Source organism: Ovis aries, chromosome 1 (assembly GCF_016772045.2).
Source record: "Ovis aries strain OAR_USU_Benz2616 breed Rambouillet chromosome 1, ARS-UI_Ramb_v3.0, whole genome shotgun sequence".
Classification (NCBI taxonomy): Eukaryota; Metazoa; Chordata; class Mammalia; order Artiodactyla; family Bovidae; genus Ovis; species Ovis aries.
The window spans coordinates 43720977-43738037 of record NC_056054.1 but is presented as its reverse complement, the minus strand read 5'-3'; the positions used below and the strand labels follow the sequence as shown (position 1 = coordinate 43738037).

Here is a 17061-nt window from a genome sequence, read left to right as displayed (position 1 = left end):
CCCCAACCTTTCCCTGGAGCTTTATTCCTGTAATCCAACTGAGTACTAGAAATGGTCTCCTGCGTGTCCCACAGGCATCTCCAACTCACTATGATCAAAATCATATTCACAATTTTATTCTCCAGTGTTGCTTCTCCTCTTATGTTTCTTTTTTCTTATGATCTCTTCTTCCTTTTTATCTTTTGAAAGTGAAAGTGAAGTTGCTCAGTCGTGTCCAACTCTTTGCAACCCCATGGACTGTAGTCTCCGAGGCTCCTCCGTCCATGGGATTTTCCAAGCAACAGTACTGGAGTGGATTGCCATTTCCTTCCCCACTTTATTCATTCTGTTAGTTTAGACATAGGATGATTGATCAAGCAAGATTCTAAAGCAGTTTCAGCTTTCTTCTGTATTAGAATCACCTGAGAGCCTTGTTAAAATGCAGCCTTCCCCCTCAACCCCTGCCAGGTATCACCTATAGATTCTCATTCTGTAGATGTGGCTTGTGTATTTTTTAATTGAAAATTTTTGACATGTAGATCTTGTAAATTGGGTTGAATACTTTTAGCAAGCATCACAGGTAGTGTCAATACCTAGAACCACAGGTTGAAAAATACTCCAAGGCTCAGACGAAGGCATCAGTCTTGGGTGGAGAAAACAGAAAATGCTGCAGGATACGTGTGGACTAGGGACTGCTGGAGTTTTATCTGGAATCCTCCTTTATGAGGTAGCAGCTGATATCTCTCCGAACAGGGAGCCATTTATGGCATCAGAGTGCTAGGAGAAAGCAGTCAGAAACAGAAGTCATAGGCGTGGAAGAAGATCCTTGTGGAGGTAAGAAGAGAGTCTGAAGCAATGCAGATCAAAACCACCAAGAAGATACTTTATAGGGAAGAATGGGGAAGACAACTGCCAGTAGTTGTCTTCAGAGCTTAAAAGGGGGAAAGAGCTCAGAAAGAAACGGAAAGAAAACAGATTCACCAACTCCTGATTGTGAGGGTCCTGAATATTACCACCTGTCTCTGCTAGAGAGGCAGGCTACACAAGTCCAAGAGCTGGGAAGTCCAGACTTCCTAGCCTCTACCACGTAGTTCATCCCTCAATGCCCAGTCTCCTCATTTGTAAAATGGAGACAGTCTAAGTTCCACTTCATGAACTCAAAGTAGAAGTTCAAATGAATAAACTCATGTAATATATTAGGCTCATAGCAAAGACTCTAATGGATGTTAACTTATTCACATTCCATAAGCAATATTCTGCTTGAAGTTTGTACAAATAAATCAATTAATCTTACTTCAAACAGAGGTCCTTTCAACTCCTTTTTACAAATGAAGAAACTTAATGCACCAGGAAAACGTGATTTGTCTACGTCTGTACAAGTAGTATGTGAATGAACAGGAGCTAGAGAAAGCTCCAGCTGCATTTTGAGTGTCTGCTTGTTGCCAGGTATTGAGGAAGATGCTTTTCAACATGTCAGCACTTGCCATGTATTTCCCTACTTTGCTGATATTGAGGATAGAGTTAAGGGCCAAACTATAAAGGTAGTAGAACCAGGGCTGGAGAGAAGCCAGTTGGCTCCAGAGCTGGGAACTCCTACAGTGACTTCTGCCTCTCTTGATGGAACCCTGCAGTACCCCACACCATCCTGGCTACCTCTGAGAGCTATGTGCTGGTGGTTACTAGCATCTGTGAGGAAGTCAGAGATAAATGAATCTCAGTTCTGTCCCAGAAAAGCTCATTGCTTTCTGAAGAGTATAAAACAAGTATTGATATGCACAAAACTCCCATACAAGGTGGAGCTTCCCAGGCGGCACTAGTGATGAAGAGTCTGCTTGCCAGTGCGGGAGACTTAACAGCTGTGGGTTTGATCCCTGTGTCAGGAAGATCCCCTGGTGGAGAGCATGGCAACCCACTCCTATATTCTTGCCTGGAGCATCCCATGGACAGAGGATCGTGGCAGGCTACTGTCCATAGGGTCGCAAAGAGCTGGACACGATGGAAGTGACTTAGCATGCACACACCATGCAAGGTAAAAAGGTACATGGGAACCCAGAGGGAGGGACTCTCCCCCTTTTGCCATTTGGAGGTGAACTTGGAAGGAGGGTAGGATTGGGGCATATGAAGGAGGGGTTGGGACTGGAGGATGAACTGAGTGGAGAAGCAGACACAGCAACTCCCAAGAATATCCAAGTATTAAGCCAATGTGTGCAGACTTCTGGAAGGTAAGATTTGGGATCTGTTTGCAAGTATCTAGAAATCTGAAGCTAAATAGTTTGAACTTTAATTTTGTAGGCAACAGGGAGGCATAAGAGATCTATTGCTTTTGGCTTTATTTTAGGCAAATGCTTCTTAATATTAATGGTTTTTACTTTGAGATAATTGAAGATTCACATGTAATTATAAGAAATAACAGAGAGAGAGATCCTGAGTAACTTAATCTTCCTAGATGATAACTTGTATAATAGTAGTCAATATGACAGCTAAGATATTTACATTGATATAATCAACTGCTCTTATTCAGATTTCCTGTTTTACTTGCACTCATCTGTGTATGTATTTAAAGCTATAGAATTTTACCACATGGGTAGGTTTGCAAATCTATGACCACAGTAAAGATACAGGACAATTCCATCACTATGAGAATCTCTCCTGTTGTCCTTTTACAAGCATATCCACCTTCCTTCCATGCCTCTTCCTTAATCTCTAATCCTTATTACTAGCATGGTTCCTGTAATTTTATTTAAGAATGTTTCATAAATGGAATCATATAGTATACAGTCTTGGTAATTGGCTTTTTTTCACTCACCATAATTCTCTTGAGCTTCATCCAAATTATAACCTGTATCAATAGTTCTCTCTCTCTCTTGTTTTGAGTAGTATTCCATGATATGGATAACCATAGTTTAACCATTCACCTGCTAAAAGGCGACTGGGTTATTTTCAGTATTTAACTACTGTGAGTTAAGATGCTGTAGATATTTGTGTACAAAATTCACACATAAAGTTGTGTGTATTTTGTGTGAACATGTTTTCATTTCTCTGGGATAAATACCCAAGAGCTCTGGGTATGTATACTAGCAGTAGGTATGTATGCTGCAATGTATAATAAGTTGCATAATTAGTTTTATAACTAGCAAGTGTGTGTGTGTATATATATATATATATATGACCTTAGAGCTCTGTAGCTAAGACGGTAAAGTGTCTGCCTACAATGTGGGAGACCCGGGTTTGATCCCTGGGTCGGGAAGATCCCCTGGAGAAGGAAATGGCAACCCACTCCAGTATTCCTGCCTGAAAAATCCCATGGACTGAGGAGCCATATGGGGTCACAAAGAGTCAGACATGACTGAGCAACTTTACTTTCACTTTAGGGCTTCCCTGGTGGCTCAGAGGTTAAAGGTTATTGTATATTTAGTTGCATAATCAGCTTTATAACAAGCAAGTATATATATATATATATAAAACATATCTAATATTTATTCTTTTTCAGGTTCTTTTCTATTTTAGGTTATTCAGTTTAGTTCATTCACTCAGTCGTGTCCGACTCTTTGCGACCCCATGAATTGCAGCACGCCAGGCCTCCCTGTCCATTACCAACTCCTGGAGTTCACTCAGACTCAGGTCCATCGAGTCGGTGTTACCATCCAGCCATCTCATCCTCAGTCGTCCCCTTCTCCTCCTGCCCCAAATCCCTCCCAGCATCAGAGGCTTTTCCAATGAGTCAACTCTTTACATGAGGTGGCCAAAGTACTGGAGTTTCAGCTTCAGCATCATTCCCTCCAAAGAAATCCCAGGGCTGATCTCCTTCAGAATGGACTGGTTGGATCTCCTTGCAGTCCAAGGGACTCTCAAGAGTCTTCTCCAACACCACACTTCAAAAGCACAGTAAATACAGTTCCTTGTGCTATACAGCAAGTTCTTGTTTATCTATTTTATATATAGTAGTAGATTGTTAATTTCAAATTCTAAATTTATCCCTCTCTCTCCTTTCCTCTTTGATAACCATCAGTTTGTTTTCTATATCTGTGAGTCTATTGCTGTTCTGTAAATAAGTACATTTGTATCATTTTTTTTTTTTAGATTTTGTGTTTATGTGCTATAATATAATGTTGGTCTTTTTCTGTCTGACTTACTTCACTTAATATGATCATCTCTAGGTCTATCCATGTTGCTACAAATGGCATTATATAATCCTTTTAAATGGCTGAATAATATTTCATTGTCTCATTGTGTTTTAAATTTGCATTTCTTTAGTAGCTAAAATGATGCTAAAATCTTTTCATATGGTTATTTGCTCTTTGTACGTCTTCAGCAAAATGTCTATTCACGTTGTTTGCCCATTTTCTAATTGAACTTTTTTATTACTGAGTTTTGAGAGTTCTTTACATATTCTTATATTACTCCAATGCCAGATATGTGGCTTGAAAATATTTTCCCAATGTATACGCCTTTTCTTTCCATTACCTTTACAAGATCTTTCACAGAACAAAAGTTTTTAATTTTCATGAGCTCTAATTTATCAAGTTTTCCTTTTATAGATTATCTAATGGCATCAAGTCTAATAATTCTTTCCTTAGAAATCCTGAAGGTGTTCTTTAAAAAAATTTTTTTTGTATTTTTACATATTATATTGAAGTCCATTATCCATTTTAAGTTAATTTTTATATAAGGTGTGAGATTTAGGTCAACTTTTTGTTTACTTGTTGGTTTTTGTCTTTGGATGTCCAGTTGTTCCAGTACCATTTATTGAAAGGACAACAACAATCTTCCTGCACTGAACTGCGTTTGCACCTTTATTGATAATCACTTGGGCTTATTTGTGTAGGCTTACCCCTGGGTTCTCTGTTCTGTTCCATTGATCTTTATGTCTATCTCTCCACCAGTGTGACAACTCCATGATTACTTTAGCTGTATAGTAAGCCTTAATATCAAGAAGAAGTATTCTTTTCACTGTACTCTTTTTCAAGAGTGTTTCAGCTATACTAGATACTATGCCTTCCCATATAAATTTTAGGATAAACTTCTTTATGCTTATAAAATCTTTGCTGAGGTTTTGACAAGAATTGCATTAAACCCACAGATCAACTTGGAGAGATCTTTACTAAGTTGAATCTCCTAATTCATGAACACATTGTGTTTCTATCGACTTAAGTATTCTTTGATTTCTTTTATTTGCATTTTGTAACTTTCAGCATTCAGACTATTTATGTGTTTTGTATATGTACAAAGTACTTTCTTTTCTATAGTGACTATAAATAATACTGTTTTTAATTTTGGTTTCCATACATTCTTTTTTATTATAAAAAATATCCTTTTATTTTCAACCTACCTGTGTCATTGAATATGAAGTGAATTTGTTCTTACTTCAAACATCATATAGTTGGCTGGTGTTTCTTTTTTGGTTTGTTTTATCCACCCTGCCAATCTGCCTTTTTATTTGGTGTATTTACACCATTTACATTTAAGGTGATTCTTGATATATATGAACTTAAGTATACAATTTTATTATTTCCTGGTTTTCCTCTGCTTCACTTTTATCACCTTTATGTAGGTTATTGGGATTTTTTTAAATAGGATTCTCTCGATATATTTTTAGTGTGTTTGAGTATATCACTTTGTATAAAAAGTTATTCCTTTGGATATTACAATATGCATATATGACATTATAATCTATTATTGCATGAGTGAAGTATGGAAACCTTGTTTCTATTCAGGTCCCTTTGCCTTTCCCAATTTTTAGCACCATTGCCTTGAGTATCAGATATTATAATTTTTCTTTCAATCATGATTGTAAAAGTTTATGAGAATGATAAGTAGGTAAGTGTAAGTAAGTGTTAGTTGCTCAGTTGTGCCTGACTCTTTGTAACCCCATGGACTGCAGCCTGTCAGGCTCCTCTGTCCACGGAGTTCTCTAGGCAAGAAGACTGGAGTGGGTAGCTGTCCCCTTCTCCAGGGGAATCTTCCCAACCCAGGTATCGAATCTGGGTCTCCTGCATTGCAGACAGATTCCTTACCATCTGAGCCACCAGGGAAACCCATGAGAAGGATAGTCTATCATATTTACCCCTATTTTTAAAATCTATCTTGATATTGTGCTTTCCTTTATGAAGTTCCTAATTATCTTTTCCTTTCTGTTTATGAAACTTTCTTTGTTGTTTGTTGTTCAGTTGCTCAGTCATGTATGACTCTTTGCGATCCCATGGACTGCAGCATGCCAGGCTTCCCTGTTCTTTACCATCTCCCGGAGCTTGCTCAAACTCATGTCCATGTTGGTGATGCCATCCAACCATCTCATCCTCTGTCACCCCCTTCTTCTCCTGCCTTCTATCTCTCCCAGGATCAGGGTCTTTTCCAGTGAGTTGGCTCTTCACATCAGGTGGCCAAAGCATTGGAGCTTCAGCTTCAGCATCAGTTCTTTCAATGAATATTCAGAGTTGATTTCCTTTAGGATTGACTGGCTTAATCTCCTTGCAATCCAAAGGACTCTCAAAAGTCTTCTCCAACACCACAGTTAGAAAGCGTTGATTCTTAGGTGCTCAGCCTTCTTTACGATCCAACTCTCACATCCGTACATGACTACTGGTAAAACTATAGCTTTGACTATATGGACCTTTGTTGGAAAAGTAATGTCTCTGCTTTTTAATACTCTGGCTAGGTTTGTCATAGCTTTTCTTCCAAGGAGCAAGTGTCTTTTAATTTCATGGCTGCAGTCACCATACACAGTGATTTTGGAGCCCAAGAAAATAAAATCTTTCACTGTTTCCATTGTTTGTCCATCTATATGCCATGAGGTGATGGGACCAGATGCCATGATTATAGTTTTTGAATGTTGTGTTTTAAGCCAGCTTTTTCACTCTCCTTTTTCACCTTCATCAAGAAACTTCCTTCAGTCACTCTTTGGGGGTAGATTTGTTAGCAAAAAATCCTCTTTGCTTTTCTTCATCTGAACACAGTGTTTGTTCTTGAAGGTCTGTTTTGTTGGATATAGAATTTGCAGTTGACAGTTCTTTTCTTTCAGCACTTGAAAAATGCCATGCCATTTCCTTTGGTATCTGTGGTATCAAATGAGATATCTGCCATCATCTGAATTAATGTTCCTCTGACAGGTAATATATTCTTTCTTTCTATCTACTTTCAAGAATTTGCCTTTGTTTTCAGAATTCAATTATGTGTCTTGGCATTGATTCCCTTGGAATTCTCTTGGTGGGGTTTGTTCAGCTTCTTGGAACTGTAAGTTTGTGTCTTTCAACAAATTTGGGAGATTCTCAGGCATAATTTCTTGCCATACTCATTTATACTGTTTTTTCTCTCCTTTTGGGGCTCTGATACAAATGTTGGGATTTTGGTTACTGCACCACAGATCCTAGAGACTCTTCTCATTTTTTTCCCAGTCTATTTTATCTCTATTGTTTATATTGAGTAAATTTTATCTCTTTATCCTCAAGTTCACTGATTCTATCCAATGTCATCTCCATTATAACAGTAAGCCCATTCAGAAAGTTTAAAATTTTTCTATTATTGTATTTTTCAGTTCCATAATTTCCACTTACATCCTTTTTATATGTTTTATTTGCTGAACTTTTAAAAAATTTTATTTTATATCAGAATTCAGTTGATTAACAACCAATGTTGTGTTAGTTTTAGGTGTATAGCAAAGTGACTCAGTTCAGTTCAGTCACTCAGCCGTGTCCAACTCTTTGCAACCCCATGAATCACAGCACGCCAGGCCTCCCTGTCCATCACCAACTCCCGGAGTTTACCCAAACTCATGTGCATCAAGTCAGTGATGCCATTCAGCCATCTCATCCTCTGTCGTCCCCTTCTGCTCCTGCCCCCAATCCCTCCCAGCAGCAGGGTCTTTTCCAATGAGTCAACTCTTCGCATGAGGTGGCCAAAGTATTAGAGTTTCAGCCTCAGCATCAGTCCTTCCAATGAACACCAGGACTGATCTACTTTAGGATGGACTGGTTAGATCTCCTTGCAGTCCAAGGGACTCTCAAGAGTCTTCTCCAACACCACAGTTCAAAAGCATCAATTCTTTGGCGCTCAGCTTTCTTCACAGTCCAACTCTCACATCCATACATGACCACTGGAAAAAACCATAGCCTTGACTAGATGGACTTTTGTTGGCAAAATAATATATCTGCTTTTCAATATGTTATCTAGGTTGATCATAACTTTCTGTCCAAGGAGTAAGTGTCTTTTAATTTTATGGCTGCAGTGATTTTGGAGCCCCCCAAAATAAAGTCTGACGCTCTTTCCACTGTTTCCCCATCTATTTCCCATGAAGTGATTGGACCAGATGCCATGATCTTTGTTTTCTGAATGTTGAGCTTTAAGCCAAGTGTTTCACTCTCCTCTTTTACTTTCATCAAGAGGCTTTTTAGCTCCTCTTCACTTTCTGCCATAAGTGTGGTGTCATCTGCATATCTGAGGTTATTGATATTTCTCCCGGCAATCTTGATTCCAGCTTGTGCTTCTTCCAACCCAGCGTTTCTCATGATGTACTCTGCATAGAAGTTAAATAAGCAGGGTGACAATATACAGCCTTGACGTCCTCCTTTTCCTATTTGGAACCAGTCTGTTGTTCCATGTCCAGTTCTAACTGTTGCTTCCTGACCTGCATATAGGTTTCTCAAGAGGCAGGTTAGGTGGTCTGGTATTCCCATTTCTTTCAGAATTTTCCAGAGTTTATTGTGATCCATACAGTCAAAGGCTTTGGCATAGTCAATAAAGCAGAAATAGATGTTTTTCTGGAACTCTCTTGCTTTTTCATGATCAAGCAGATGTTGGCAATTTGATCTCTGGTTCCTCTGCCTTTTCAAAAACCAGCTTGAACATCAGGAAGTTCACGTATCTATTCTTTTTCAAATTCTTTTCCTATTTAGGTTATTGCAGAGTGTTGAACAGATTTCCCTGTGCTATACAGCAGGTCCTTGTTGGTTGTCTGTTTTAAATATATCAGTGTATACACTGTCAATTCCAAACTCCCAACGTATCCTTCCCACTTTCTCCCCTGCTAACCATAAGTTCATTCTCTAAGTCTTTGTGTCTGTTTCTGTTTTGTAAATAAGTTCATTTGTATCATTAAAAAAAAGATTCTGAATATAAGCAATATTATATTGATATTTGTCTTTCTCTGCCTGACTACTTAACTTAGTATGATAATCCATGTTGCTATAAATGGCATTATTTCATTCTTTTTTATGGTTTGGTAGTCCATTGTAGACATAGACGACATCTTTTTTATCTGTTTGGCTGTCAGTGGACATTTAGGTTGCTTCCATATCTTGGCTATTATAAATAGCATTGCAATGAACACTGGGGCACATGTATCCTTTCAGATTTTGTTTTTCTGCAGATATAATCCCAAGAGTGCTTCCCTAATAGCTCAGTTGGTAAAGAATCCACCTGCAATGCAGAAGACCCCAGTTTGATTCTTGGATCAGGAAGATCCACTGGATTAGGCACAGGTTACCCACTCCACAGGTTTCCCTTGTGGCTAAGCTGGTAAAGAATCTGCCTGCAATGTGGGAGACCTCGGTTTGATCCCTGGGTTGGAAGGATGCCCTGGAGAAGGGAAAGGTTACCCACTCCAGTATGGAGTGTATAGTCCATAGGGTCTTAAAGAGTCAGACATAACTGACTTTCTATATTCTATAATCCCAAGAGTTGTATTATATGGTAGCTCTAGTTTTAGCTTCTTAAGAGCCTCCATACTGTTTTCTATAGCTGCCGTACCAATTTACATTCCCACTGACCGTGCAAAAGAGTTCCCTTTTCTCCAAACCCTCTCCACCATTTGTTGTTTGTAGACTTTTTGATGATGGCCAACCTGACTAGAGTGAGATGTCATCTCATTATAGTCTTGATTTGCATTTCTCTATTAATTTAGCAATGTTAAGCATCTTTTCATGTGCCTCAGCTATCTGTATGTATATTTAGGTCTTTGCTAAAATTTTTTATTTTTTGTTTAAAAAAATTTGTAAGTGCCTGTTGAAGCATTGTTATGAAGTCTGCTTTAAAATCCTTGTTAGGTTTTTCCAACATCTATTTCATCTCAGTGTTGGTTTCAATTAATTATCTTTTCTCCCTGATATATCTCTAATCTGTGGGTCCTAACTAGCCAACATTTGGTCCAGAACTTTGGTCTGGTGTTTTAAGAAATAAATCTTATTGGAATATAGTTGCTTTACAATGTTTATTAGTTTCTGCTGTATAGCAAAGTGAATCAATTATACGTATACCAAGGAGAAAAGGACTGGTGAGATGAATTGGGAGATTGGAATTGACAAATATACAATTCTATCTTATAAAGTGGATAACTAATGAAAACTCCTGTATAGTAGTTCCTTTATAACTACGGTATAGTAGTATATAGTTTTATTTCTCAGGGAACCCATTCCTTTGACTCTCTGACCTACTGTAATGCTGGATCCCTGGGCTAGGGCTCCCCTTAAAGTGAGATATTTTATATTGACTTTTGAAGTACAAGACCTGGTTTGGATGGAGAAGCTATGGTTTGTATTTTTATCATTTCTTGTGATTTCTATGTATAAGCTCATAATTTGATCTCTCTGGCATTTAAAGGCTTTGCTTTGGGATATATATTTCCACACCCTCTTGCTTTCCTCCTCCTTTTTCTTCTTCCTCCTCCTCCTCCTTTGTCTTCTTCCTCCTCCTATTTTTTTACTTCCCCTTCTGTTTTGTTGTTTCTTTGTTTTAAATGTCTTTCCTCCAAAGGCATCTTCATTCATCTTCCGTATATCAGGACCCTCTTTTTTTGTGTATTTGAAACGTGTATTCTTAGTTTGTTTACTATAAAGAAACAAATATGCATTATAATGATGGGACAAATCTAAAAAGCAGTGGAACAAAAGACATCCATACGCCCCAAGGAACCATTGTTTGCAAACAAAAGGTGAGGCTACAGGAGAGAAGAGTAAGCTTGGTCTCAGGTCAGAGCATGACAGGGCCCCTGAGGTTCAGTTTCCTCATCACCAAAATGAAGGGTTTGACTTGATGGTCCTCAGAGCACTTCCAGCATGATAAATGACTTAGTGATTGGACATAATTGTCTTCAGATAGCTGAAAGGCTGTAAGGGCATCCAAGGGAGCAGACTGATCAATGCAGTTCCAGACTCCAGAAGATGAAACTGGAATCAGTGAGTGGAATGACAGGTAAACTATGAAAACTTCACTAATAATCAGAACTACCCCCAAATAGAGAGGACAACCTGTCAAGTGCCAAGGTATCTGCTCTGGGGTAAACCGATGCCCGTCAGTTTCAGTTTCAGGACACTCTTTTCTAGTCTTATTCCTAAAGGCTTTTTGTTGTTGTTCAGTCACTAGGTCGTGTCCGACTTTGCAGCCCCACAGACTGCAGCACGCCAGGCTTCTCTGTCCTTCACTATCTCCCTGAGTTTGCTCCAACTCATGTCCATTGAGTCGGTGACGCTATCCAATCATCTCATCCTGTCACTTCCTTCTCTTCCTGCCCTCAATCTTTCCCTGAATCAGGGTCTTTTCCAGTGAATTGTCTCTTTGTATCAGGTGGCCAAAGCATTGGAGCTTCAGCTTCAACATCAGTCCTTTCAATGAATATTCAGGGTTGATTTCCTTTGGGATTGACTGGTTTGATCTCCTTGTAGTCCAAGGGACTCTAAAGAGTCTTCTTCAGCACCACAATCTGAAAGCATCAATTCTTAGGTGCTCAGCCTTCTTTATGGTCCAACTCTCATATCCGTACATGACTACTGGAAAAACCATAGTTTGACTATGTGGACCTTTGTCAGCAAAGTGACGTCTTTGCTTTTTAATACGCTATCTAGGTTTGTCATAGCTTCTCTTCCAAGGAGCAAGCATCTTTTAGTTTCGTGGCTGCATTACCATCTGCAGCTCAAGAAAATAAAATCTGTTACTGCTTCCACTTTTTCTCCTCCTATTTGCCATGAAGTGACCTTTTATGTACCCTAGTTTCAATAGGCAGAGTGTTACTTGTGGTTTAGGGGGAATGTGCAAAGTTTTCATTCTTGCTCAGAATTCTCACTGCTCTTCTTCCCTGCCCCAAGTTCTTCTATCCTCAATTTATTTTCCCCAAACCTGCTATGTTTTCCCGGTGGAAATCTACTCTTATTTGGTTTAAATAAAAAGGTCGTTGGCACTTCCAAAAATGCTCAAAGACTACATGATTATGTGTATACAGATTTCTGTATTATTATTTGAAGGCCAATAGCTGTCTTTTATGAATTACCTATTGTATTCTAAATGCCTTCTAACTAGTGCATCAGGGAGTAGCTTCTTGAATCCTCCCCACAATTCTTTCTCATAGGTATCAGTTCCCCTCTACAGAAAAGTAATTTCTCCAGGATTGCACAGCTCAAGGCATATTATCATTTCAGTTGCTCAGTTGTGTCCAACTCTTTGTGACTCTATGGACTGTAGCATGCCAGTCCTCCCTGTCCATCACCACCTCCCAGAGTTCACCCAAACTCACGTCCACTGAGTCGATGATGCCATCCAACCATCTCATCCTCTGTCATCCCTTCCGCTCCCACCTTCAATCTTTCCCAGCATCAGGGTCTTTTCAGATGAGTCAGCTCTTCGCATCAGATGGCCAAAGTATTGGAGTTTCAGCTTCAACATCAGTCCTTCCAGTGAACACCCAGGGCTGATCTCCTTTAGGATGGGCTGGTTGGATATCCTTGCAATCCAAGGGACTCTCAAGAAGCTTCTTCAATACCACAATTCAAAAGCATCAATTCTTCGGCTCTCAGCCTTCTTTCTAGTCCAATTCTCTCATCCATACATGACTACTGGAAAAACAATAGCTTTGACTAGATGGACCTTTGTTGGCAAAGTAATGTTTCTGCTTTTTAATATGCTGTATAGGTTGGTCATAACTTTTCTTCCAATATTAACATGTATTCAAAAGAAGGAAAAGGTGAAAAACCCATTAACATTCTAAAGCTAGCTTTCTGCCTCTAAAACATGTGTTCTTGATCTCTGCCTAACACGCATGAGTCTTTGGGTAAGAAAGAAAAATTATAAAAATGTTTTCACTAATGAGTAAAATATACTGTATCAGCTTAATGACACAGAAAGATAATATCAGAAAAAGAACAAGAGTTGGAGTGAGGAGCACTAGGTTTGGGCCTAGGTCCATCATTTATGAGCCCTTTAAACTTGAACAAGTAATTTTACCTGCTGAATTAGGGTTGTTTTTTTTTTTTTTTTTTTTTTTTGCTGTGTAACAAACTACCACAAATTTTGTGGCTTAATAGGACACCCAACTGCAAAATCTAGAACTCAAGTCAGAAGTCTGGATGAGCTCAGCTGGATTCTCTTCTCAATTAAGGATAAAATCAAAGTGTCAGTTTCTAGAGAAGAATCTGCTTTGAAGATCATTCAGGTTGTTGGAAAAATCCAGTTGCTATAGTTCTGCGGCTCATGCTTTCTTACTGGCTGTCAGCCAGGGGTCGCTCTCCACTCCTAGGAGGCTGCCCACATTTCCAGTCTGGATTTTCCTGAGGTTTTTGTGACGACGACTAAATGAGAAGTATTGTACACATAGTGGTGATGGATATGATCATTGCTTAATGTTGCTGAGTGTAGAAGATACCCCTCAACCTCTATAAACACAGAGCATGTCTACATCACAGGAAATCCTACCAAGAGGCAGGTTCCAAAGTCTCTTATAACAGAAGTGTCAGTTGGTCTTCCTCAGGAAAAACAGAAACTGGGTTTTGTGCTGGACAAATGTTTATTGGAGTGAAGTGGATGAGATGCGGTGAGGTGTCTGTCACCGGTAATGAGAAGGGTGCTAACTGGCCTTCCTGCAGTGAAGAGAAGGTGGCGAGGGTTGGGAAAGGCTAACCTCGCAGGGGGCAAAAAGCGAAGAAGTGGTTTGGATTGCAGTAGGCGAGAAATGCCTGCATCGCCAGCCCCGTAAGCGGACCCCCCTCAGTGGGCGGGTACTTGCGAACACAGGGCCGCCTCCAACCCCCGCCCCTGCCCGGACTGTGGGTACCTGTGTAGGGGACGCCGGGGAGACTACCGGGGGCGCGTCTGACTCGGTCAGCCCCTCACAACCCAATCCCCCCTCTGTGAGCGGTGCAAGTGGAGTCTCCCAGTCTGCGCCCCCTGGCTCTAGCTAACCAATCTCAGTCCCACTGTTGGTTGGAGCATTTCGCCCAGAGCCTCCGAGCGTACTGGTTGCTGGCTGCGGCTGGGAGCTTGGTTGCGCAATTACTTGCCGCCGCTGCGGCCGCGGCCAAAGCCACCTGGGCAAGGAGCGAATTTGCCGCGCGGTTCCCGCCTCGGAAAGAGGTAAAAACTATCATTTGCCTTTTTTGGGGCACTCAAACGCAAGGTGTAGCGAGCGAACCAGCCTGGATTATCGCGGGGTGGAAAGCAGTGGGCACGTTATCAGGGAAGCGGGTACCTGGGGACAGTTGCTGCAGGTTAGGGGTCTCTGTTAGCGTTACGAATCCTGGTCCCTGTGGGCTTCCTGGGCGCCCCCCCCCCCCGCACTGCCCCCCGTGACCACACCCTGGATCGCGGTGTCTGCGGCAACCTACCCTTGCCCGCAGTGGTCGATCCTTGTCAGATATAGGCATAATTTTTAATACTGCAGGAAAGAAGACAGCAAGAGCTTATTTAGGGTGAAAATGTTTGCTAACATCGCTTGGATATGCATGTTTTAAGGGCTGGCAAGCTGTCCGTTCTTGCAGTATTCTGTCGTGTGGCATGATAAAATAAAAATAGGTGCGTAGCCACCGCGAAAGTAACAAACAGGTATCATTGGAAGAAGAGGCTCGGGGCGCTCCTGCCCTCCTCCCCACCCGCATTGCCTTTGGTGGGTTCCCGTGGTGGGCAGAGAGACAGCTCACCGCAGAGAATGGAGGAGGGAGGAGGGAAGTGGGAGGAGGGAGGAGGGTGGGGTTAGCGAGCGAGTTGAGGCAGACACCACCCCCTGCCCCCCCCCTCCCCACCCCATGTCCCCAGGCAGGCGCTGCGACAAGACATCATTCCGAGTTAGACTCCCACCCCTCACACATCCTCTCTTCTCTCCTCCGTAGGCGTCCCTCACTGCTGGCCAAGTGCCTGAGAAGCAGTACACGCACCTCTCAGCTAATACCTGACCATGGGCAACTCCTGCTTCGGCCTCAAGGAACGCCTGATGAAGCGGCTGCGGCCTCTGCCGACTGTGATCGTCATCCGCACCTGCCTGCCCCAGAGAAGGAGCAGAGATTTCCGTGTGGTGGTGCTCGGCTCGGCCGGCGTGGGCAAGAGCGCGCTGGTGCAAAGGTGGGTGCGCGGCAACTTCCGTGAGGCGTACCTGCCGACCATCGAAGATACCTACCGCCAGGCGCTAGGCTGCAGCCACAAGGCGGGTGCGCTGCACATCACCGACACCACCGGTGGCCGCCGCTACCGGGGCCTGCAGCGCCTTGCCATTGCCAGGGGTCACGCCTTCATCCTGGTTTATTCTATCACCAGGAAGCAAACCCTGGAGGAGCTGAAGCCTCTCTATGAGCTGATCCGTCAACTCAAAGGTAATAACCCGCAAAAGTGCCCCGTCATCCTGGTGGGCAACAAGTGCGATGAGAGCCGTCGGGAGGTGAGTGAGAAGGAAGGTGCTGCCTATGCGTGCGAGTGGAATTGCGCCTTCTTGGAGACCTCGGCCAAGATGAATATCAACGTCCAGGAGCTGTTCCAGCTGCTGATCAATTTCGAGAAGAAGCCCGCCGCCGCCGCCGCAGCCCCCGCCGGCGCGCAGCCTCCGCAGAAGAAATCCCAGATCCCCAAGACCGCCGAGAAGCTGCTGGGCAAGTGCATCGTCATGTGAACCCTGAGCCTTAGAGATCGCGCCCCTCCTCTCCTTCAGTGTGCCGAAAACACGGACCGACCCCATCGTGCTGTGTCACCTGTACATGACTGACTTGTGTGCTGTGGTTTGGGTTGTAACAATTAGATGTCAATAAATGTCCCTTGTGAGTGAATAACTTTCCTTTTCCCCAGGCGAGAGAACTCAAATTGTTAAAATAATGGACATTGGAGGAGGAGAGGAAAAAAGGAACAGGATGCATTTCAAGGATGGGACTTGGATGGACTTTAGAGATTAATGTTTGAAAAAGAGACTGGAAATGGCAAAACGAATTGAAAGATACCACTGCCCTTCTTGTAATCCTATTATTGTGTATTATTCTTAAACATTTCAAGTCCTGTAAATGTCTAATCATATCTCCCCATTGTGTATGTAATTGTTAAAAAACACGTTTTTGCAGCAAAAGCTCTGACAGATGGCTGTGAGACAGAAATACTAAACATGATAAATAAATGAATGTCCTATAGTTGAGCATTGAGGGTGGGAGCAGAGAGAATTGTTAAAGTGGATCTTGCTTACTAAATATATGCCAGTTGTTTCATAGGTCATTTAAAAATGTTTGAGTATTCTATATCCCTGTTTAAAAAAAATTATAATAGTTCCATGACTTAATAAAGCTTTTCCTGCATGCAGTCAGCTGTAATAATTTCTTTTTCGCTCAACGACAACAACAATTACCCGTTGCCAGTCACAACTGGTGAAGATTTCTAATAAGAATTTTAGGTACGGAAGCCTATGCCCTCTTGAAATTAGCTGGGTGGGGGTGGTTCATGGGTCCCTGCAATGCAGAGCTAGTTTATATCCATCACCTTTCCTGGGCTGATTCGGGAAGAACTCCAGGCATCTTTGAAGAGGTTACTGGCTCATCTTGCTGCTGTCTTGGAGGTGGGTGGTGAAAAGCAAACTCTGCCTCAAAAGTCTTTCCTCAAGAACTACTGGATAATGGATGAACCTAGAGTCTGTTATACAGAGTGAAGTTAAGTCAGAAAGAGAAAAACAAATATTGTATATTAAGGCATATACGTGAAATCTAGAAAAACGGTACAGATGAACCTATTTGCAGGGCAGGAATAGAGATGCAGACAAGACAGATCAGGTGGACCCAGGGATTGGGGAAGGGGATGGTGGGATGAATTGAAGATTGGGTTTGACATACATACACTACCATGTGTAAAACTGATAGCTGGTGGGAG

At 41.7% G+C, this 17061-nt stretch overlaps 1 protein-coding gene across 2 annotated transcripts; it reads left to right on the top strand.

Annotated features, from left to right (window-relative positions):
• Positions 1–14162: 14162 nt before the first annotated feature.
• On the top strand, positions 14163–16500 carry DIRAS3 (DIRAS family GTPase 3). Of its 2 annotated transcripts, XM_012176689.4 has the most exons (2): positions 14163–14307; positions 15060–16500. In XM_012176689.4, the coding sequence occupies exon 2, from the start codon at positions 15125–15127 to the stop codon at positions 15827–15829; it is 705 nt and encodes a 234-aa protein (XP_012032079.1). In that variant the 5' UTR covers positions 14163–14307; positions 15060–15124; the 3' UTR covers positions 15830–16500.
• Positions 16501–17061: the final 561 nt, after the last annotated feature.

Coding starts and splice junctions, on each gene's coding strand:
- DIRAS3 (XM_012176689.4), top strand. CDS start 15,125: ATGGGCAACTCCTGCTTCGGCCTCAAGGAACGCCTGATGAAGCGGCTG.